The 25,957-nt window shown below is 36.7% G+C and overlaps 1 protein-coding gene across 1 annotated transcript in view; it reads right to left on the minus strand.

The window, feature by feature from the left end:
- Positions 1-25,957, minus strand: part of ITFG1 (integrin alpha FG-GAP repeat containing 1) — a 314,234-nt gene that overhangs the window by 81,731 nt on the left and 206,546 nt on the right. Inside the window, exons 11-12 of the mRNA XM_013052089.2 lie at positions 25,027-25,177; positions 21,990-22,098 (exon numbers count right to left, since the gene is read on the minus strand). Coding sequence (XP_012907543.2) covers positions 21,990-22,098; positions 25,027-25,177 — 260 coding nt within the window. The remainder of the gene's footprint in view (positions 1-21,989; positions 22,099-25,026; positions 25,178-25,957) is intronic.

Genomic DNA, 25,957 nt, shown 5'->3' on the forward strand with positions numbered 1-25,957 from the left:
TAAATAAATAAAATCTTAAAAAAAAAAAAAAAAGGATGAGACATGAGAGAGTTGCTCTCTTGCTCTCTCTCTCTCACTCACTGCACACACAAAGTGGAGGTTATGTGAGCACCCAAAGAGATGGAGGCCACCTATAAACCAAGAGAAGAGGTCTCAGAATGAAACCGACTTTGCTGGCACCTCAATCTTGGAATTCCCAATCTCCAGACTATGAGAACCAAATTTCTCTTGTTTAAGCTGCCCAGCCCCTATATGGAACTTTGTTATGGCAGCCTGAGTAGACTAATACACACACTTAAAAAATTTACATATATGAAGACATGCTACTCATAATTTTGTAATCTTTTTGGTTGTCATAATCCAATCTTTTCCTACATTATTAAATATGCTTCTATCACATAACTACATGGGGTGCCTGGGTGGCTCAGTCAGTTAAGCATCTGCCTTTGGCTCAGGTCATGAATGCAGGGACTGAGCTCCCTGCTCAGTGGGAAGTGTTTCTCTCTCTGCCCCTCTACCTCTCTTCTTCTCTTTTGCAAGTGTATGCATGAGATCATAAATAAATAGATACATAAGATATACACCCATTCTTATTAGGACATTTAAGTTCTCCTCCACTCTGTAATCTAACTTTGTCTTCTTTTAAAAACACCACTGGGGAGATCATCTTTACAGATATAGTATATTATACACAAATCTTTGGCACATCCCTGATAATTTTCTTGGGCTAACCAAAGAATTAGAATTGTTTCTGGGTGTAATCTTAAAGCTTTTGGTGTATATACTGAAATTCTCCTTCAGAAAGGTTATCAGGTGTCTTTTTAGTAGACATTCATTGAGCTGGTAAGTGCCAAACTCTGAACAGGAATTTGCTTTCATATATGCTCTTCCTTAATCCTCACAGAAAGATTGGGAGATAAGTTTAGTTGACCCCCACAATCATCTTCTTCTTCTTCCTTTTTTTTTTTTTTTTTTTTTTAAACAGAAAAGGACAGAAGCTTCTTTTTACAGAAGCTTGGGCCAGTACATCACTCAAGGTCACAAAACACATGGAGCTCTTATGAAAGAACACGTGGCCACTAGACACTAACTCATTTAAAAAGCACATTATCCTACTTTTATGGGAGATGGAAAAATCGATGAAGCAGTGGATTATTTTATTTTCTGTACAAGATAAATTGTCTGTGTCTTGTTTAGCATAATTTGAGAGTATTTACTCAAAATTATATAATAGTCTGTTTCATTTTGTATATAGCAAGCTAAAAATTTGGTTCTTGTATCTATTTTTGTTTTTTATAAGATTTCCTTTGTCAAATTTGAATTTTCATATTATAGCAATAGGATCAAGATAAGATTTAAATGTATCATACCTATATACATATCATACACGTTATATATATTATACATACATATGTCTTATAAGAGGAGATACCTACATAATACAAATAGAATACGCATCTCCTTGTTTTCTGTAAGCATAGTTGCAAGAAGGAATCGTAATAACCCTTGAGTCTATTTAATATTCTGGTTGATAATATTGTTTAATTAGGAATTCAGAATTCCTAAATACTGTTATGAAGGTTAATCTGTTCTTAGCCTGAAATTATTATTTCATCTACAGAACAACCCGACTTTTTTTCAGTGACATCTACTTAGTAACTGCAGAAGGTAGGGCAGACTTAGACTGTATGGTTTCTGGGCTCTACTAGCTCTGTATCTTTGACATGAGGCAGAAAAAATGTCTTTAGCTACTTTCAGTAATTATATTGTTTTCTCAAAGAATACTATAGAAGAATGGAATTTCACTTTAAGCTTTGGCTTTATCACAAATCCCTCTGTTTTCCCTTTAAGCTTCCAATCTCAAAAAAAGACACACCTACTCACATACACATTTCTATCTTCTTCCATTCTTGAGTTAATAAAAAAAAAGTCTGAAAAACATTAGGTTTCTTCAAATGTACAGGCTATATCAGAAAATTTTTATTTTTATTTCCCTACTATATTATTCTGTATATTAATGTGACAGGCTCATCACTACAGTTTAAATCTTAACTTACTAAAATTACATACAACCTCAAAAAGAAAGGAAGAACTAAATTAAATGCTAAGAAACATAACTGAGCATACATTTAATATTTGTAGTTGTAGTTCATCTTGTTATTAATAAGGGGTTTTTTTGTTAGTTTCTGTTCATGTCAAATTATACCAAGTTTACAGGTCATGAACGTTCATCAAGAATAAATCTCAAGGGACACCCGGATGGCTCAGTTGGTTGGGCAGCTCCCTTGGGTTCAGGTCATGATCCCAGCATCTTGGGATCAGGTCCCACATCAGGCTGCTTGCTCGGCAGGGAGCCTGCTTCTCCCTCTGCCTCTGCCTGCCGCTCTGCCTGCCTATACTCTCTCTCCCTCTATGACAAATAAATAAATAAATAAAATCTTAAAAGAAAAAAGAATAAATCTCCAAATGATTATTTAACACCAACACTGGCTAAAATCCATAAGATCTGCTCCTTTCAGGCATCCTATTCATATAGTACAGGAAATTTCATCAAGTGTGTAAACCAGTGCAAAGTGTGGGCATGGGCGAATCACTTCACTTCTCTGTTTTACAGTTTTAGAAAAATCTTTATAATACTATGATTGGATAAAATAGTTTTCAAGGGTTATAAAAATTCCCGAATCCTAAGATTCCAAACTGGTATCTATCTTGCTAGTAGATAGTTTCAGGAGCTTAACATTCTATCCCAGCACAGATGGAAGTGGTTTGGTTTTAGAGTGCTTGGTTTATGTTTGCTCACATATGTCAGAAATGCATAGAAGAACCAGGAGTATAACTTAGTTTGTAAGATAATATTCTGTCTTCTCTTTCCCTGATATGCAAGATCCTACTATTTTAAAAAGTTATAGATTCTAATGCATTTCACTAAAAGTGATCATATATAGGTACTATTATATGAGACAATCCATATAAAACACTTGGCAGAGGGCCTGGCATGTGATAAAAAGCATATATTGGCGATTGCTGTTTGTTTGTTTGTTTTTAAAGATTTTATTTATTTATTTGACAGACAGACAGATCACAAGTAGGCAGAGGGGCAGGCAGAAAGAGAAAGAGAGAGAGAGGAGGAAGCAGGCTCCCCACTGAGCAGAGAGTCCAATTTGGGGCTCGATCCTAGGACCCTGGGATCATGACCTGAGTAGAAGGCAGAGGCTTTAACCCACTGAGTCACCCAGGCACCCCTAAATCTACATGGTTTTAAGTAAAACAATTTTCTTAAGCAACTGCAACAACAACTGGGAAGGTGGGCTAATATAAAGAGCCCAAATGGAAAATGGAATTTCACAGGGTAGATACTGGTATATAATTCCAGCATTCCACTATTTGTGTTTTTCACCACGGTGAGCTTCTTAAAGTATCTCTCTTTCTCATTTCAAGTGTCAATGAATGGCTTCCTACTAACCAGCTGATCTTGGCTGAAACACAGTCTAATTTTTAGAAAGATAAGAATTTTATCCATTCCATAAACTTTTGTAAATTATGAGTATATATTTGTGACATATTACAAAATCCTATATACAGTTTTGTTATAACATTTTATAATACACTTTTATTTTTTACTTTTTATAATACTCCTTTACTTCTTTATTTATTAAAGATTTTATTTATTTATTTGACAGAGATCACAAATAGGCAGAGAGGAAGGCAGAGAAAGAGGGGGAAACAGGCTCCCTGCTCAGCAGAGAGCCCGATGTGGGGCTCGATCCCAGGACTCTGAGATCATGACCTGAGCCGAAGCCTTATTAGCCCATTGAGCCACCCAGGTGCCCCTATATTACCCTTTTAAATAGACTGTTTTAAAGAGTAATTTCTAAGACCCTTAGACTTTAAAAACTATAGTTGTTATAAAAAAGATTATTGGAATTTAGAAGATAGTCCATTCACAGTATTAAATGAAAATCTGTAAATAAAATACTTAATGAGCTATTTGAAGTACTGGTTACTAGTGGATTAAATTGGCTTAAAACTGATGACTAATGGAATGTATAATTCCTAAATTTTAAATTTTAAAGTGACAATATATAGGATTTTTTCTTTAAGATTTTTATTTTTATTATTTTATTTTATTTTTTATTTTTAAAGATTTTATTTATTTGACAGCGAGAGAGCACAAGCAGGGGGAGTGGAAGGCAGAGGGAGAAGAAGAAGCAAGCTTCCCACAGAGTAGGGGGAGCCCGATATGGGGCTTGATCCCAGGACCCCGGGATCATGACTTGAGCTGAAGGCAGTTGCTTAACTGACTGAGCCACCCAGGTGCCCTGAGATTTTTATTTTTATCTTTAAGTAATCTCTGTACCCAAGGTGGGGCTTGAACTCACAGCCCTGAGACTGAGAGTTGCATGCTCTATGGACTAGGCTAGCCAGGCACCCTGACAACACTTAGGATCTTAAGATTCCATTTTTAAAAAAAAGATTTTATTTAACAGAGAGAGTGAAAGAGAGAGAAAAAGAGTACACAAGCAGGGGGAGTAGGAGTGGCAGAAGCAGGCTCCTCATGGAGCAAGGAGCTCAGTGAGGGCCTTGATCCCAGGACCCTGGGATCATGACCTGAGCTGAACACAGATACTTAACCAACTGAGCCACCCAGGCACCCCTTAAAATTTCATGTTAAAACACAATATATGTCATAGCTCATGTATTTAAAAAATTTTTTATTAATTATTTTTATTAACATATAATGTATTATTTGCCCCAGTAGCTGGAGCCACTCACACCAAACCCAGCCCCCTGTGCCCTACAGGAGCATCATTATTAGGGCAAGTCCAACTGTGAGCCAGTGCAGTGGGCCTCTCCCCCAGAGGACCAACACAGGCCGTCTACATGTACCAAGTCCACTGACCACAGAGTACTCCTAAGAGTTGGCTTCAGTTTTGGTGGAAACAGGACCAGGCTCTGCCATACCCACCTCTCCTGAAATTTTTTTCCTTTCTTTTTTCTTTAGAATCATGATTATAGTTTCTAATATTTTAGATCAGCCTTCTTTTCATTTCTTTGAAATCAAGCTTATATTCTGTTTGCCTTTTTCGTTCCTATTCTTTTTCTCTTTTTCTTGGGTCAGGTTTGTTTGTTTTGTAATCAGGCTTATCTTAACAAACAAATCAAAGCACACCTAGTTAAATGCCCAGACACTCCCCACTGCAAGCAAGGAGGAATCCTGAAGACTGACTTATGGGAAAGAGCAGCCAAAACACAACAGCAGAGTGCACAGAGCATAGCAGCAGAAACACTTCTTGAAGGGCCAGGCCTTGGACAGTGTATGACCTTTTTTAGCATTATGCTCAGAAGCAGGAAACATACAGGCTTTTTTAGCATTACGCTCAGAAGCTTTTTTAGCATTACACTCAGAAGCAGGAAACATAACAAGCTTTCATAATACTCAAAAGATGGAAACTTAGACAAAATGACAAGATAGAGGAATTTTCCCCAAAAGAAAGATCAAGAAGAAATCAGAGACACAGACTTGCTCAAAACAGATATAAGCAATTTATTTGAGTAAGAATTTAGAACAACAGTCATAAGATTACTAGTGGCTTTGGAAACAGCGCAGGACACCAGAGAAACCCTTGCTTCAGAGATCAGAGACCTAGAAACTAGTCAGGCTGAAATAAAAAAAATGCTGTAAGTGAGATGCAAAACCAACAGGATACAATCACAACAGGAGGGAAGAAGCAGAGGAAAGAATAGGTGATATGAAGATGAAATTATGGTAAATAGTGAGCCAGAAAAGAGGAGGGAAGGAAAATTATTAGATCATGAATACAGACTTAGGGAACTCAGTGATTTCATAAAGTACGGTAATATCTGTATCATAGGATCCCACAAGAAGAAGAGCAAGAAAAAGGGGCAGAACGGTTATATGAACCAATTGTAGCTGAGTACTTCCCTAATTTGGGGAAGAAAATGGGCATTCAAATCCAAGAGGCACAGAGAATTCCCCTCTAAATGAATAAAAGCAGGTCTATACCAAGACACATCACAGGGAAACCTGCAAAATACTAAGAAAAGAGAGAATTCTGAAAGCAGCTAGGGACAAAAGGTCTTTAACCAATAAGGGTAGATACATAAGTTTAGCAGAATTACCCATAGAAATTTGACAGGCCAGAAGAAAGTGGCATGCTATATTCAATGTGTTAAATGGAACAAATATGCAGTCAAGGCTGCCACTGAGAATAGAAAGAGAAATAAAGTGTTTCCAAGACAAACAAAAACTAAAGGAGTTCATGAACACTAAAGCAGCTCTGCAAGAAATATTAAAGTGGACACTTTGAATGGGAAAGAGAGACCAAAGCAAAAAAGATAAGAAAGAAAAAGAGACAATTTACAGGAACAGAGACTCTACAGGTAATATAATGGCACAAAATTCATATCTATCAATAATCACTCTGAATGTAAATGGACTCAATGGTCCAATCAAAATACATAGGGTATCAAAGTGGATTAAAACAACAACAACAACAACAACAGGACTCATTGATACAATGCTTACAAGATACTCATTTTAGACCAAAAGACATCTTCAGATTGAAAGTGAGAGGTGGAGAACCATGCTAATGGATATCAAAAGAAATCTGGAGTAGATATCTTTATATCAGACAAACTAGATTTTAAACAACGACTGTAGTAAGAGATAAGAAAGGCACTATATCATAATAAAGAGGTGTATCCAACAAGAATATCTAAGAATTGTAAATATTTATGTTCCCAACTTGGGAGCAGCCAAATATACAAATCAATTAATAACAAACTTAAAGAAATTCATTGAAAACAACACAATAATAGTAAGGGACTTCATTAGCCCACTCAAAGCAATGGACATATCATGTAAGCAGAAAATCATAAGAAAACCATGTCTTTGAATGACACACTGGACTAGATGGACTTAATAAATCTATTCAGGGCATTTCATCATAAAGCAGCAGAATACATACTCTTTTTGAGCGCACATAGAACACTTTATGAACAGATCACATACTAGGTCACAAATTAGGGCTCAATCAGTACAAAAAGATTAAGATCATACCATGCATATTTTCAGGCCACAATGCTGTGAAACTTGAAGTCAGCCACAAGAAAAAAATTTTGAAAGACCACAAATACATGGAAATCAAATAACATCCTATTAAGATTGAATGTGTCAACCAGAAAATTAAGAAACGAAAAAATACATAAAAGCAAATGAAAGTGAAAACACAAAAAGTCCAAAAAACCTTTGGGATGCTGCAAAGGTGGTCCCAAGAGGCAAGTATATCACAATACAGGTCTTCCTCAAGAAATAAGACAAGTCTCAAATATACAACCTAACCTTATACCTAAAGGAGCAGGAAAAAGAACAGCCAAGAAAGCCTAAAACCAGTATAAGAAGGGAAAAAATAAAGATTAGAGCAGAAATTGATGGCATAGGAAAAAAACAAAACAAAGCCCAGGAGAAGAGATCAATGAAACTAGGAGCTGGTATATTGAGAAAATTAAAAAGACTGATAAACCTCTAGCCAGATTTATCAATCACTAATGAAACTGGTGAGATCACAAACAATACCACAGAAATACAATTATAAGAGAATATTATGTGCAATTATATGCCAAAAATTGGGCAATCTGGAGGAAATGGATAATAAATTCCTAGAAACATAAAAACTATCAAAACAGAAACAGGAAGAAATAGAAAACCTGAACAGACCCATAACCAGCAAAGACATTGCTGTAATCAGTAATCAAAAATCTCCTAACAGAGAAGAGTCTAGGGCAAGATGGCTTCTCAGGGGAATTCTTCCAAACATTTAAGGAAGAATTAATACCTATTATTCCGAAATGGTTCCTAAAAAATAGAAATGGAAGGAAAACCGCCAAACTCATTCTATGAGGCCAGCATTACCTTGATCCGCAAACAAAAGACCCCACCAAAAAGAATTATAGACCTATATCCCTGATGAACATGATGCAAAAATTCTCAACAAAGATACAAGCTAATCAGTCCAATGGTATATTAAAAGGCTATTCACTACTGCCAAGTGAGATTTATTCCTGGGCTGCAGGGGTGGTTCAATATCCATAAATCAATCATGTGATACACCACATTAATAAGAGAAAGGATAAGAATCATACAATCATCTCAATAGATGGAGAAAAAGCATCTGGCAAAATACAGCATCCTTTCTTGATAAAAACCCTCTTCAGTATACAGATAGAGGCAACATATGAAAATATCATAAAGGCTATGAATGAAAGACCCACAGGTAATAACATCCTCAATGGGGAAAAACTGAGAGCTTTGCCCCTAAGGTCAGGAACATGACAGCTATGTTCACTCACAACGCTATAGTTCAAAATGATGCTGGAAGTCCCAGCCTTAGCAATCAGACAACATAAAGAAGTAAAAGACCTCAAAATTGGCAAGGAAGAAGTCAAACTTTCATTCTTTGATACTCAATATATAAAACCTGAAGACTCCACCAAATGATTTCTAGAACTGATACATGAATTCAGCAAAGTCTTAGGATATAAAATCAACATACATAAGTCTGTTGCATTTCTATACACCAATAATAAAGCAGCAGAAAGAGAAATCAAGGAATCAATCCTATTTACAATTGCACTAAGAACTTTAAGATACCTAGGAATAAACCTAACCAAACAGGTAGAAGATCTGAAAACTACAGAACACTTATAAAAGAAATGAAGACCAAAAAAAATGGAAAACCATTCCATGCTCATGGATTGGAAAAGCAAATATTGTTAAAATGTCTAAGCTACCCAAAGCAATCAACACATTCAATGCAAACCCCATCAAGATAATAGCAGCATTTTTTTTACAGAGATAGAACAAACAAATCTAAAATGTATGGTATCACAATTCCAGGTTTCAAGCTGAATTACAAAGCTGTAATCACCAAGACTGTATGGTACTAGGATAAAAACAGACACATAGATCAGTGGAAATTAATAGAGACCCCAGAAATGGACCTCCAACTCTATGGTCAACTACTCTTTGACAAAACAGGAAAGAATACCCAATGGAAAAAAGACTGTTTCTTCAACAACGAATGTTGGGAAAATTGGACAATATTATGCAGAAGAATGAAACTGGACCATTTTCTTACACCATACACAAAAATAAATTCAAAATGGATGAGTGACCTAAATGTTAGACAGGAATCCATCAAAATGCTAGAGGAGAACACAGGCAGCAAAGTCTTTGACCTAAGCCACAGCAACTTCTTACTAGACATGTCTCTGGGGTAAAGAGAAACAAAAACAACAGTGAACTACTGGGACTTTCATCAAGATAAAAAGCTTCTGCACAACAAAGGATAGAATCAACAAAACTGAAAGGCAATGTATGGAATGGGAGAAGATAAATGCAGATGACATACCAGATAAAGGGCTAGTATCCAAAATCTATAAAGAATTTATTAAACTCAACATCCAAAAAATAATAATCAGTTAAGAAATGGGCAGAAGACATGAACAGACATTTCTTGAAAGAAGAGATACATATGGGTAATAGACACATGAAAAAGTGCTCAACATCACTATCAGGGAAATACAAATGAAAACGACAATGAGATATCATCTCATACCTGTCAGAATGGCAAAATTAACAATTCAGGAACAAATATGTTGGCGAGAATGTGGAGAAAGGGGAACCATCTTACCCGTTGGTAGGAATGCAAATTGGTGCAGCCACTATGAAACAGTATGGAGGTTCCTCAAAAAGTTCAAAATAGAGCTACCCTATGACCCAGCAGTTGCACTACTAGGTGCAACTTATCCAAAGGATACAAACATAGTTATTTGAAGGGGTGAATGCAACCCAATGTTCATAGTAGCACTACCAACAATAGCCAAATTATGAAAAGAGCCCAAATGTGCATTGACTGATGAATGGATAAAAAAGATGTGGTACATGGGATATTACTCAGTCATCAAAAAGAATGAAATCTTTGCCTTTGCAAGGATGTGGATGGAGTTAGATTATATTAAGCTAAGCAAACTAAATCAGAGAAAGACAAATACCATATGATTTTATTCATATGTGGAATTTAAGAAACAAACAGATGAACATGGGGAAGGGAAGAAAAAAATAAGAAACAGAGAAGGCATAAGAGACTCAACTCTACAGAAGAAACTGAGGGTCAATGGAGGGAAGTGGGTGAGGGATGGGTTAAACTGGGTGATGGGCATTAAGGAGTATAGTTGTGATGAGACAAGGGTGTTGTACGTAAATGATGAATCACTAAATTCTACTCCTGAAACTAATAGTACATTATATGGTAACTAACTTGAATTTAAATAAAATCTTGGAAGAAGAAAAAGTAAAATGAAAAATCCTTGCCTGGATTATATGTGACTCCTCATATTCATTCTCTGAAATTTTTTTTTGTTTTTGTTTAAGACATGTGAGTATAAGGCAAATGTCATAATCAAATACCATATGGGAAATAAAAGCGACTGTCCCAGCTATTTCTGTCATTCAGACATTAATTTAGACAACTGTGGACACCTTTTTGTCTGTTGATTACCTATCTTTCATTATTTTAGTTAAAAAATCATATGCTCATTAAAAAGAACTTAGATACAGAAACTTATAAAGTAAAAAGTGAATCATCTTTCAACTAATTTTGATCCTGTTCACCACTTGTGCAAATCAATATTAAATGTGGCAGGCATATGTTTTACACACATATAAAGTTGTTCAAATTTATTCTAAATTCAGGAGGTCTTAGCTTAAAACCATATTTGATTCTAGGTAAACATGTCTGAAAAACTTTTAGTTAATTAAAAATGGAATACATATATTTACCTTCCTTAATCCCTAAATATCACTACAATGATTAAAAAAGTCTGAAAATAAAAGGTGTGATCAATGGCAGCTATTTTGAGGAATTTCTTAAGGATATTAAGTAAGTAAATAATATTGAGAAAATAGCCAATTAATGCTAACCATGTCACAGAGTCAGTGGGTCAATAGTGGATGGACTCCCTAGCACACCACTGAGAAACTTTGAATCTCAGGGTGAGGGTTAATAACAAGGGCAAGCCATGATGGGGCCAGGGGAGCAGGGAGGAGATGAAGGAGTCCTAGAACTGAGCCAAGGATCACATAGGGAAAAGATGTATTTGTCACTGGGAGGTTCCTGCTAGCTAAGTAAATTGGGGGATTTGCTGGTATTCCTAAATAGTGTTCTAAATAATTTTAGATTACTGCCAAAAAACCAACCCTCTGAATCCACATGGTGAAATAACACAAAAAGGTTCAGCAAAGCAGTGGGACTGTTTAATAAACTGTGCCTCCCTGTAAATCTCCTAATCTTCTCATTGGAAAGCACAACTCTGTTCGTGTTTGATGATCCCCCCAGGTTGAGGAACAGAGGAATAAGTTAGAGACTCTGGTAATATCCCTTGCTAGTAATTCTCATAGAAGTGGGGGTGCAGTTCACCACCCAGGCATCACTGAGAACTCTGAGAACTCTGAAGTCACCATCTTGTTAAATAGCTAACCTCTGGTTAGCTCCCACTTTTGAGCCCCAAGGAGCTCCTGCACAGGGAGGGGAGAAAGGGAGTTGTGGCAATTGTCTGTGAGGCAGAATTGTATATGATGCATGTGCTTTTCACACCCATATTACCTACCAACACTAATTCTTTTTAAAACTATAAGTATAGAAAAATTCTCAGATGCATGAAGAAAAACAACAGCTTAAGAGAAAGAAAACCAAAGTGAGCAATCATACAAATGGTCTTCACCTAAACAAGAGAACATAAAGGAGAAGAATTTTAAAGATTACCATACTGTTTGCAAGAAGTAAACAGAGCAATATTTATAAAACTCTATACAAAAAAAATTAATGTTGATATGGAAGAGCAGTATTATGCTTAAAAACATTTTAAGACACACTAGTACTCAGAAAATATATTAACCTATGTAAACCCTCTGAAAATCACATGAGGAAGTATTTTACCAAAAGAGATAGGAATCAGAAAAAAGAAAGGGAAAGAAGTGGCATATAGGTAAACTGATGGCAATAAAGCTGGCAAAACTTGTTAAGTTTATTTTTTTTTAAGATTTTATTCATTTATTTGAGAGAGGATCGTGTGCATGCAGGAGAATAGGAGTGAGGAGAAGAGGGAGAGGGAGGGAGAAGCAGACTTCCTGCTCAGCACGGAGCTCAATTCTATGCATGGCTCCATCCCAGGACCCTGAGATCATGACCTGAGCCAAAGGCAGATGCTTAAATGACTAAGCCACTCAGGCACCCAAAACTTGTTAAGTTTAAATAATCATTGATAATTTGGTTTTGAAAGATTAAGAAAGAATTTGTAAAACAGAAGGCAGAAAAGGTAAAACAAAATTAATCATCCATAAATAAACTTCCACACTATTTCAACAGAATCTTGAAACAAGCATGGAAATAAAATATTTCTAAATATCTCATCCTATTTGGGAAGTAAATGGAGAAAACACTGTTACAATTTAAAAAGTGTTAGGGAGGGGCGCCTGGGGGGCTCAGTGGGTTAAAGCCTCTGCCTTTGGCTCAGGTCATGATCCTGGGGTCCTAGGACCAAGCCCTGCATCAGGCTCTCTGCTCAGCAGGGAGCCTGCTTCCCCGCTCTCTGTCTCTGCCTGCTTCTCTGCCTACTTGTGATCTCTGTCTGTCAAATAAATAAAATCTTAAAAAAAAAAAAAAGTGTTAGGGAAATTCAGGTTCATATATTTGTTAGAAACTGGAGTTAAGTTCTGATAGAACTGAATTAGAATGCAGAACCTTCCAGTGCAGCTGATAGGAATAATAAGGTAAAAAAAAAGAGCTAGGAGTCGGTTCTGATTCAAGAGAGCTAGGGAACCCCACAATTCTGTAATGCACAGGGCCCCCCATCTTTACAGAAGTGCTTGGAATGCATTCTGTGGATCTGCAGTGTCATAGGGTACCACTGGGAATAGGCTGAAGGATAGTTTTCTGTCACCAACTTCCTCAATTTTCTTAACTGAAAAACAGTGACATTAATTAAACACAGGCTGGTTTGAGCATTAGAATAATGGAATAATTTTAAGGCAAAATTAACTCTGGACATTGTAGATGGTTTTGAAAGAAGAATTACATCCTAGTAGCTGTCTGACTTAAGGTAAACAACTAATAATCAAGGGAAAAAGAGGAAGACCACTTCAAAACAACTAGGTTATCTTTCCCATATGATTGTTTCAAATTGGTATCTAATTTCCCATGACCTTTTTATAAAGCATGTTCTTAATATTTATGTTAATATCCTTAGTGCAAAATTATCCTGTTTCCTAAAACTAAAACCTCCTGCACCAAATTGGTTATGTCTGGGTCTGAACTTGCAGATGTGTGGAAAAAACCTTCTCCTGGATACTGTTAATTAGATGCTAGTGCTACCCAGTGGTCCCCATTCTGACTTAGACTAGGAAGTCACAGGCTACAGATTCTCAAGAGATCTATCGTTTATTTATTTATTTATTTATTTATTTACAGAGAGAAAGAGAGAAGTCACAAGTAGGCAGAGAGGCAGGCAGAGAGACAGGGGGAAGCAGGCTCCTCACCAAGCAAAGAGCCCGATGCGGGGCTCGATCCCAGGACCCTGAGATCATGACCTGAGCTGAAGGCAGAGGCTTAACCCACTGAGCCACCCAGGCGCCCCAGATCCATTGGTTTTTAAACTTTCTACATAGAATTTTTCAAATTACACAATATTAGAAATATAGAAAGAACCCCACTCACACTTCACACAGTTTCAGCTGTCAACAAAACATGGCCAATCTTGTTACATCTACATTCCACTTCCTACTTCCTTGGGTTACTCTATTTTTATTTATTTTTTTAATTTGAAAAATTTTTAAATTAACATATAATATACTATGTTTCAGGGATATAGGTCTGTGATTCATCAGTCTTAACACAATTCACAGCACTCACCATAGCCCAAACCCTCCCCAATGTCCATCCCCTAGATACCCCATCCCTCCCTCCACCCTCCCTTTCAGCAACCCTTAGTTTGTTTCCTGAGATTAAGAGTCCCTTATGGTTTGTCCCCCTCTCTGGTTTCATCTTGTTTAATTTTTCCCTCCCTTCCCCTATGATCCTCTGAATTGTTTCTCAAATTCCTCATATTAGTGAGATCATATGATAATTGTCTTTCTCTGACTGACATATATTGCTTAGCACAATACCCTCTAGTTGCATCCACGTCGTTGCAAATGGCAAGAATTCACTTTTTGATGGCTGCATAATTTCCATTGGATATATGTACCACATCTTCTTTATCCATTCATCTGTTGATAGACATCTAGGCTCTTTCCGCAGTTTGGCTACTGTGGACATTGCTGCTGTAAACATTGGGGTGCATGTGCCCCTTTGGATCACTACATTTGTATCTTTAGGGTAAATACCTAGTAGTGTGATGCTGGGTCATAGGGTAGCTCTATTTTCAACTTTTTGAGGCACCTTCACACTGTTTTCCAGAGTGGCTGCACCAGCTTGCATTCCCACCAACAGTGTAGTGTTCCCCTTCCTCTGCATCCTTGCCAACATCTATTGTTTCCTGACTTGTTAATTTTAGCCATTCTGGCTGGTATGGGGTGAGGTGGTATCTCATTGAGGTTTTGATTTGTATTTCCTGATGCTGAGTGATGTGGAGCACTTTTTCATGTGTCTGTTGGCCATCTGGATGTCTTGTTTGTAGAAATGTCTGTTCACGTCCTCTGCCCATTTCTTGATTGGATTATTTGTTCTTTGGGTGTTGAGTTTAATAAGTTCTTTTTAGATTTTGGATACTAGCCCTGTATCTGATATGTCAGTTGCAAAGATCTTCTCCCATTCTGTCAGTTGTCTTTTGGTTTCGTTGACTGTTTCCTTTGCTGTGCAAAAGCTTTTGATCTTGATGAAGTCCCAATAGTTCATTTTTGCCCTTGCTTTCCTTGCCTTTGGCAATGTTTCTAGGAAGAAGTTGCTGTGGCTGAGGTCGAAGAAGTGGCTGCCTGTGTTCTGCTCTATAACTTTGATGGATTTCTGTCTCACACTGAGGGAGTCTTCCATCCATTTTGAATCTGTTTTTGTGTGTGGTATAAGGAAATGGTCCAGTTTCATTCTTCTGCTTGTGATTGTCCAATCTTCCCAAAACTATTTGTTTGAAGAGACAGTCTTTTTTTCCATTGTACATTCTTTCCTGCTTTGTCGAAGATTAGTTGACCATAGAGTTGAGGTTCCCTGGGTTACTTTAAAGAGACACCTCAAACATGTCATTTCATTTTCATGTAGTCTCTTGTCTGATTATTTAATTCTTTAAATAAATGTACTTTTTTCCTGAGCAGGGCCATTATGTATTTATTTATTCTGTTACTATAGTTATAATTTATGGTCTACTGTAAGGAGAAAAACTGCAATAACTTTAGTAGGACTAATTGTTCTATTATTCAACAGATATTTATCAAGGGTCCGCTATACACCAGATATTAGTATCAATGGATAGAAGTAACTGAATATGCATATTTTGGCTTCATACAAAAATAAATATTCTAACAACTAAACTGACTTATAAAAGTGTGTGTTGTTTTATGAGGAGGTGAGTTTTGCTGCTAGGCATTCAAGCAGAAGCTGAGTGAGATGTTGCATGAGGGTGCACTTGGGCAAGGTCTTCTGGGGCCTTTCCCATCTCTAGGATTCCCTGATCTTTCTTTAATTTTTAAAAATATAAATGAATAGGGACGCCTGGGTGGCTCAGTTGGTTAAGCAGCTGCCTTCAGCTCAGGTCATGAACCTGGCGTCCTGGGATCGAGTCCCACATCGGGCTCCTTGCTCAGCAGGGAGCCTGCTTCTCCCTCTGCCTCTGTCTGCCATTCTGTCTGCCTGTGCTCGCTCTCTCCCTCTCTCTCTCTGATAAATAAATAAAAAAAATATTGTGAAAATGTCTATGCTACCTAAAGCAATCTACACATTTAATGCAATTCCTATCAAAGTACCATCCATCTTTTTCAAAGAAATGGAACCAGAAAAGACCTCGAATAGCCAAAGGGATATTGAAAAAGAAAGCCAACGTTGGTGGCATCACAATTCCGGACTTCAAGCTCTATTACAAAGCTGTCATCATCAAGACAGCATGGTACTGGCACAAAAACAGACACATAGATCAATGGAACAGAATAGAGAGCCCAGAAATAGACCCTCAATTCTACGGTCAACTAATCTTCGACAAAGCAGGAAAGAATGTCTAATGGAAAAAAGACAGCCTCTTCAATAAATGGTGCTGGGAAAATTGGACAGCCACATGCAGAAAAATGAAATTGGACCATTTCCTTACACCACACACAAAAATAGACTCCAAATGGATGAAGGATCTCAATGTGCGAAAGGAATTCATCAAATTCCTTGAGGAGAACACAGGCAGCAACCTCTTCGACCTCTGCCGCAGCAACATCTTCCTAGGAACAACGCAAAAGGCAAGGGAAGCAAGGGAAAAAATGAACTATTGGGATTTCATCAAGATCAAAAGCTTTTGCACAGCAAAGGAAACAGTGAACAAAATCAAAAGACAACTGACAGAATGGGAGAAGATATTTGCAAAGGACATATCAGATAAAGGACTAGTGTCCAGAATCTATAAAGAACTTAGCAAACTCAACACCCAAAGAACAAATAATCCAATCAAGAAATGGGCAGAGGACATGAACAGACATTTCTGCAAAGAAGACATCCAGATGGCCAACAGACACAGAAAAAGTGCTCCATATCACTCGGCATCAGGGAAATACAAATCAAAACCGCAATGCGATATCACCTCACACCAGTCAGAATGGCTAAAATCAACAAGTCAGGAAATGACAGATGCTGGCGAGGATGCGGAGAAAGGGGAACCCTCCTACACTGTTGGTGGGAATGCAAGCTGGTGCAGCCACTCTGGAAAACAGCATGGAGGTTCCTCAAAATGTTGAAAATAGAACTGCCCTATGACCCAGCAATTGCACTATTGGGTATTTACCCTAAAGATACAAATGTAGTGATCCAAAGGGGCACATGCACACGAATGTTTATAGCAGCAATGTCCACAATAGCCAAACTATGGAAAGAACCTAGATGTCCATCAACAGATGAATGGATCAAGAAGATGTGGTATATATACACAATGGAATATTATGCAGCCATCAAAAGAAATGAAATCTTGCCATTTGCGACAACATGGATGGAACTAGAGCGTATCATGCTTAGCGAAATAAGTCAAGCAGAGAAAGACAACTATCATATGATCTCCCTGATATGAGGAAGTGGTGATGCAACATGGGGGCTTAAGTGGGTAGGAGAAGAATAAATGAAACAAGATGGGATTGGGAGGGAGACAAACCATAAGTGACTTTTAATCTCACAAAACAAACTGAGGGTTGCTGGGGGGAGGGGGTTTGGGAGAAGGGGGTGGGATTATGGACATTGGGGAGGGTATGTGCTTTGGTGAGTGCTGTGAAGTGTGTAAACCTGGTGATTCACAGACCTGTACCCCTTGGGATAAAAATATATGTTTATAAAAAATAAAAAATTAATTAAAAAAAAAAAGCTCAAAAAAAAATTAAAAAAAAAATAAAATAAAATACTCTTTGCAGCTGAAAAAAAAATTAAAAAAAAAATATAAATGAATAAATATCAAGGAAGGACTGTATATCCTAAATTATATGTATGCATTTTTCACATGGACAATTTCCAGGGGATCAATATAAACAAAGTGTGAGACCAGATTCTACTTCATACTGAGAAACTGCTTTCTCTCTTTAGCATTATTATGATTATGATTACAACTGGGGATCTGAATTCCCCTGTAGGAAAATCTTTTATGCTCCAATTTACTTCTATTTCACATGACTGATGACCTCTGCTCTAGGAGAGTCTAAAGGTGCATACAAGGAAAATAACAGCATCATATGCCCTTATGTTAACTAACAAATTTGTGAGTATAGTATAAAAATTCAAGCATATTTTTTCAAGCTTTACAAAACAACTAATTTTAAATATGAAAGCAGTTTTAAGGCTGGAATAAAAGAACCTGTTGAGTGCAGGGTGAACTTGATTTGTCCTAACCATATACAAATTAGTATCTATTTCACTAGAATTCCTTATTACTCAATAAGTAATGTCTATTCTAGGAAGCATTACTCTTCAATCTGTACAGCCACACACATAAATATTTCACATTTAGATGAACTAAGCAATAGATTTTTTTTTTTTGAAATCTTTAAATGTGATACAATAGTTTCTTTGAAGTACATTGGCAAAACTCAAATCAAGGACACAAATCCTATAGCTTTCTCATTAAACAGAAAAAAATACTTTGAAAGAGAATTATTGAGTTTTAATATAAATTTTTGAAACAACATTTATTCTAGGTTGGAACAAAAAGGTTATTTTCATAGGATCTCATAAAGGTCATGAGAGCCCCTCTCTTAATGCATAATATTTTTTCTGTACATTTTTGGTTTATAAGCCTGGGAAATTAAGTAAGTTATTTTTTTTTTATTTCTTAAAATTTTTATTATTTATTTATTTACTTATTTTATCATGGATAAATTTTGGATTCCTTTAAATTTAATTTAAATTTTTTTCAGTATTTCAAGATGCATTGTTTATGCACCACACCCAGTGCTCCACACAATACATGCCCTCCTTAATACCCACCACCAGGCTCACCCAATTCCCCATCCCTCTCCCCTCCAAAACCCTCAGTTTGTTTCTTAGATTAAGTGTTTTTTTTTTTTCCCCCAAGATTTTGCTTTTTTATTTGAATGAGAGAGAGAAAGAAAGAGAGAGAGAGAGAGAGCGCACACACAAGCGGGCAGGGAGGGGCAGAGGGAGAAGCAGGTTCCCTGAGCCTGATATGTGGCTTGATCCTAGGACTCAGCAATCCTGACCTGAGCTGAAGATAGACACTTAACTGACTGAGCCATCCAAGTAAGTAAGTTATTTTCTAGTCACAGAGAATCCTGAATATAGGTAGACCTGAGAACTTAAGCAAGGGTAGGTAACTCACTCACTAAGGCTCAATCTTCTCTTTCCTGGAAATGAACTACTGACTACCTATAGCTCTAGCATCACAAAACAGGTAAAGGTGGGAATATGTCCTTGAATTCGAGTTTCATATTTTGGTAGAATGTTTCCTAGAGACAGAACATGGGGTCTGAGGCATCAAATGTTGCCTCGGTACTAGAGGTAATACTTTTAAATTACGATAAGATAGCCAATCCATGCCTTGAAAAGTACCTGGCCATACATTTAACATGAATTTCCTAAGGCCTCCTATATGCCAGGCTCTGTGTTTGGCATTCCGTAATCAAAGACAAATAAGACATGGACACTAATCTCAAGTTGTTTAGAATACTATTAATACCCTCTGAGAGAAAGATGTTAAGCAGGTGACCATAGTAAATAAGTCTGGATTTCAGAGTGCTTCTCAAATATCCTGGAATGAATGGAATTGGGGGTAGAGAAGAGATTACGTGTTATATTAAAGTAAATGGGAACTAGGAGTGTGCTGTCATTTATGAAGGCTGATCCTAATGATCCAAGGGCATAGAACAGATACATTGAGATGTATGCTTCAGCTGAATCTTCCCAAGGCAACTAGAGTTTGCATTAGTCAATGACTATACTAGACTTAGTTATTTATCTGAAGAAGATCAAATTCCAAACTGTACTTATTTCAACAGTGCTTGTTTCAATTCAGTGAATTGAATCAGATTATTCTAATTACACATACATTTAGGGTTAGCAAAAATTTTAAGGATTCCTTATCTTTCAGATGAGAAGAGGATTAAAGGTGAAGGAAAACTGCTGAGGAAAAAAAATACACTTGAAAGTAGATACATTAATAGCAAGCCAAATATTCAGCAAAGTTTAATCTTTTTTTAGCTCTAAAATAGCCAAGTAATACCTCCTTCAGAATGGCAAAGGAGTGCCTGCAATCATATAGATAAAAAGTGTAGAAATGGGTAGAATATCAATATTCTGAGATTGTGATAGTAATGAAGATGGGAGTGACTCTTAGTTCACTCAAAGTAGGATGAATATGCTGGTTAGAAAGGAAAATTACATTTTCTGTTATTTATAAATACATGTGTCACTTCATTAACAATTAACAAATGACTGTCTTGATGGCTGTCTTAGTGTCAACTATAATAATAGTAACACAAACACAGTTACCTTCCAACAGCAATTCATGATAAAACTCTCAGCAAAGCAGAAACAGGGTAAACTTACTTAACATAATGCAGAAATACAAAAACCTACTGATAATATCATACTTAATGGTGAAAGATGGAATGCTTTCCCCCAAGATCAGAAACAAGGCAAGGATGTCCACTGGCACCAATCTTATTTAACACAGTAATGGAAATTTTAGCCAGAAGAAAAAAAGGGCATAGATTGGGAAGAAGAAATCAGAGGTTTCCATGTAATTGTCTAAGTAGAAAATCCTATCGAATCTTAAAAAAGCCTCCTAGAATCAATAAATGAGCAAGGTTACAGTATACAAGAGGAACACACAAAAATCAACTATTTCTATTTATTAAAAACAAACATGTGGAAACCAAACTTAAAAACACAGTACTTGTAATCACTTCAAAGAAAATAAAAAATTTAATCATACACTTAACAGAAAATGTACAGGATCTCTATGGTAACATGGATGCCAGTTGGAAATAGGAAATAATGAGAAAATTGAAGTAAATATACTGAGGAAAGTGGAAGCTGAGTTTCTCACTGCTAGAGAAGATACCTATAGACAGAAATGACTAGAAAGAACCCTTGAAATGCTATGTTAGATTAGAAATGGAAGTAAGGGCATAAATTCATGGTTTTATTGTAAGTAAATGTATGTATACATATATACATACATACAGTTATAGATGGGTATATTTCTGTGTTGTGTATGTGAAGCCGTATCTGTATTTTCTAGCTCTGTCCATTGGGAAAAGCTAGAAGAAATGACACTCAGTAGAATCAGCACACTGAGAATCTAGAATTTGGTTTTTAAATACCATCCACTATAAAAGGTAACAGGGCTCCTTGGAGAGACGTCAGATTCTAGACTTAGGGAAAGGGAGGTATAAGATGAATCTCGAGTATCTTTCTATCCCAGAAAACATGTCAAAAAGATACAGGAGCCAGTGTGAAGGAGCTTCTACTGCTTCTATTGGGAACACTTTGAACATTAAATGATTTTATGTACTGAATATAATATGAATAAATACATATAATAAATATAATAATGAAACACATATATATGATAAATGAATACATAAATACATGGAAGAGAAAGATATAGTACAATGCCAACTAAAATGTAGAAGGAATGTTGGAAATAGAGAATCACTGTTTGATAACTATCTCAGAGAAAGCAAACACAAAGACGGAAATAGTGAACTTAAGGTGGAAAGACCTGGTGGTCAATAAGATGACCAAAAGATCAAGATTAACATTATGATGGTATAACAGGCCAACATCACATGCTTCCTGATAAAATGCACGAGAAGTACACAGCAATTCCATGCAATGGAATTTCTGCAAAGAATGTATGACCTGAGTAGAGAAAGAGAAAACAGGGTTATGCTACAGAATGAAACCTGTATTCTTTAAAATTGGTAAGGACCTGAAATGCAATTGTTGCAGACTGAAGAAGTCTGCAAAGATGTTACAATGAAATGCAATAGGAATTGCTGGATAAAATCCTGGAACAGAAAAAAATCATTGTTGGGACATTTGAAGAATTTGAACAGGGTCTGTATATATGATGGTAGTATAACAAAGTTGATTTCCTGATTCAGAGAGTTGTATATAGGTTATGTAGGAGTCTGTTCTTATTCTTTGGAGAATTTGCATTGACAGAGAGAATACAAAATTAAGTGTTAATAAATTAATAATAAAACATATAAAACAAATACTCACCAATCACTTTAACAAAATAAGCATCTGCTTCAAAGTTATTTTTTAGTGTATGGATGGCAAAATCATTCTTTGTATATCCTTTACTTAGTACTACAATGTCCAAGATTCCCTGGAAAACAAATACACAAAAGTTGTAAGAACAAACCAGCAACTGAAAAAATAATGAAAATACATGCATGGTCATCATGTAATATAAACCTTATTCAACTTGATGTTTAAAATAAAAATACTATTAAAAAATATAAAACCTTAAGAAAGAGAGAGAGGCAAACCAAGAAACAGACTCTTCTCTCTAGAGAACAAACTGATGGTTACCAGAGAGGATGTGGGTGGGGGTGGGGGAAATAGGTGATGGGGATATGGGGATTAAGGAGTGCACTTGTCACGAGTACTGCATGTTGTAAGGAATTACTGAATTACTATATTGTATACCTGAATTTATTACTACACTAAATGTTAACTGGAATTCACATATAAACTTAAAAAAAGAAAAACCCGGGGCGCCTGGGTAGCTCAGTGGGTTAACCCTCTACCTTCGGCTCGGGTCATGATCTCAGGGCCCTGGGATCAAGCCCGCTTTGGGCTCTCTGCTCGGCAGAGAGCCTGCTTCCCCCTCTCCTTCTGCCTGCCTCTCTGTCTGCTTGTGATCTCTCTCTGTCAAATAAAAAAAAAAACCAAAAAACAAAACAAACAAAAACCACGCCAAACAACCCCAAACCTTAAAATAGTAAACTATAAACAGAATGAAAAAAAAAATCTGTAATTTTAATCTCTGGAGATAAGTATTATCATTTTTGTATATTTCCTTCTGGTAATAGTTGCATGTATTTTTATTTTTTTAAAAAAGATTTACTTATTTATTTTAGAGAAAAAGAGAGAGTGTGCAAGCAGGGGGAGGGGCAGAGGGAAAGGAAGAAACTCAAGCAGACTCCCTGCTGAGCGTGGATTGCCATGCATGATCTGAGATGCATGACCTGAGCGGAATTCAAGAGTTTAATGCTTAACTGACTGAGCCACCCAGGCACTCCTTCATGAATTTTTTTTTTTTTTTTAAAGATTTTATTTATTCATTCGACAGAGAGAGATCACAAGTAGGCAGAGAGGCAGGCAGAGAGAGAGAGAGAGGAGGAAGCAGGCTCTCTGAGCAGGGAGCCTGATGCGGGACTCGATCCCAGGACCCTGAGATCATGACCTGAGCCGAAGGCAGCGGCTTAACCCACTGAGCCACCCAGGCGCCCTCCTTCATGAATTTTTAAAGAACTATGAAATTGACTGCTAAATTGTTTTCAACCATCAGAGGAAGAGAGCACTTTTTAAATTTGCCCTGGTGACCATGACATATTAACATTATTTCTCCCTAAAAAAGAAGGACATTTTGCTCATTTTATTGGGGAGGGAAAAGCTATGCTCATATTTAAATTTAAATTTCTACTTTACTGATGATTTATTTACATATTAAAATTGTTTTGTGTATACTTGACATACAGTATTACATTAGTTTCAGGGGTACAACATAATGACTCAACTGTATACCTTATGCTATGTTCACCACAAATGCAGTCCATTACACTGATTCTTTTTTTTATTTTTTTTTAAAGATTTTATTTATTTACTTGACAGAGATCACAAGTAGGCAGAGAGGTAGGCCGAAAGAGAGGGGGAAGCAGGCTCCCTGCTGAGCAGAGAGCCCCATGTGGGGCTCCATCCCAGAACCCTGGGATCATGACAAGAGCCGAAGGCAGAGGCTTTAACCCACTGAGCCACCCAGGCACCCCCATTATACTGATTCTTACTGATATTGATCATTTATCATTTTCTTTTGTGTATTACCCACACATGTTTTTTCTGTAAATTGACCATGTTCTGTTTCTTCAGTGGGAGTTTTTTGGGGACTTGCATCAGTTTGTATAAACACTTTTTATATTAAAGATACTATTTGACTCTTTCATAGTAAATTTATTTCCCAGATTTAAAAACAGTAAAATTTCATTTAATTTTTTTTATGTACAGTAATTAAAAGTAATTAAAAGCCTCTTTGTAGGGGTGCTTGGGTGACTCAGGCAGGTAAGTGTCTGACTCTTGATTTGGGCTCAGGTTCATGATATCTGGGTTGTGAGATCAAGACCTGTCCTGGGCTCTGTGCTGGGCATGGAGCCCTGCTTAGGATTCTTTCCTCTCCCTTTGCTCTCCCCCTCCCCCCACAAAATTATTTGTAGTCAAATTTCTTGATTTTTCCCCTTATGGTATTTTTGTCAATTACTTTCATGTTTGTCAACTGTTAATAAAAAGTGAAATAACATGAGATTTGGTAGCAGAAAGAGGAAAACAGGAACATGGACAATTCATATAATTGAGAATCAGTCTGCTGCAACACAACAAGACAAAACTGAAAATGTTACAACCAAACCAAACCAAAACCAAAAATTATGTTAGGAGGAGATATAAATGTCCTCACGGACAGTGAATTTTTAAAAATAATTATTTTATAAGGATGTACTGTGATATATTAACCCTAGAATTCAACATATTTTTATCAGAATTTGTTATTTTTCTGAGTGGTAAACTGGCTTTTCACATTAGAATGGAGGAAACCAGGGCCCTGAGGGCCTTTCATTATCACTTGGCAACTGAAGATGGAGTCACAGGCATCTGTGGAAATAGATGCTACTTCTAGTTCACAAAGTTAAAAGGGGGTACTGCATTCACTCTTCTATGATCTTGTATAGGTTCACTGTTGGCTATGCTTTTGTCTACTGGTGCACATGCACATTTGCCAGCCTCAGAGCATGATTCTCTAGTGGTTAATCTAAATAGCACAAAATGAGATAAAGGCATTTTCATATTTCACTGTACTGATCAGCTAGTAGTGTCAATAAATTTGTTCCCTGTGCCATTTAACATTAAAAGGGGCTTTCTTTAATTAACTCATTTGCTTTCATTATCTCATCTACATTTTCTGGTCAAATAGGGTGAAGTGAAAGTGAGATGAAGTGGATGGCAATTAGACTCCAAACACAGAAGAGAGCTCTGAACTCACATCTTCATAAATGTCAAAGAAGGTGGCAACCATGGCATCTCTGATTTGATTTAGGTCCATCAGCTCCCAGTAGACTTTAAACATACGATGTGCCCCCTCACAGCTTGCATTGTTGCAAGGAACATTCTCTAGTAAAAAGGCCTGCTGATTGCTGTAAGATAAAGGAAAGGCATTTAGTTAATAGAACACATCAGTTCTGTCTAGTATCAGCTGTGATGTATTTCCTAGAATCAGAGATGATAAATAGCATATAGTGGAAATGATATGAAAAAAAAAACCCTTACATTTTACTGATAATTGTACTGTATCATGCAAAAATTAAATTGTTGGCTATCCTATGTGAGCCTTTGGCAAAAATTCTCTAAGGTTACCTAGTTGCTGGCCTCTCTCCTTTTACATGGAGGTTTCAGGTCTATCCTTTCTTCCTCTCTTGCTAATTCAGTCATTGGCCCTGTGGTTTCATTATTGAGTTCCTGGACACTGTCATTATACCTTCCAATGTGTATAGCTCTTCAGGTGAGTATATGCATTTTACATGGAACCACCTGATATCCCTAAGTCTTGGAAACCCCAAGTAGCAAATCCATAATAATACAATTTCAACTTCCAGACAGGCAGTAGGGTGGATATTGCTGAGCTTCTCTCAGACAAAAGCATTGTAATTTTCATAGTTATGTAGTCCTCCCTCTTAGATGCTACTCTGTAGGAAAAGTGGTTATAAGCTTAGATTCTGGAGGCGGAGTACCTGGATTCAAATCCCGACAGTCCTTTAGCAGCTATATGACCTTGAGTAAATTAATTTCCTGGAGACTCATCTCCTTATTTCTAAACTGAGTAATAAGAGTACTTACAGGATTGTTGTAAAAAATGAAATACTGAAAAAAAAATACTGAATGTGAAGTACTTAGAATAATTCCTATCATCCAGTTAT

The sequence above is a fragment of the Mustela putorius genome, unplaced genomic scaffold (genome assembly GCF_011764305.1).
Source record: "Mustela putorius furo isolate JIRA1106 unplaced genomic scaffold, ASM1176430v1.1 tig00000174_pilon_pilon_pilon, whole genome shotgun sequence".
NCBI classification, from domain to species: domain Eukaryota; kingdom Metazoa; phylum Chordata; class Mammalia; order Carnivora; family Mustelidae; genus Mustela; species Mustela putorius.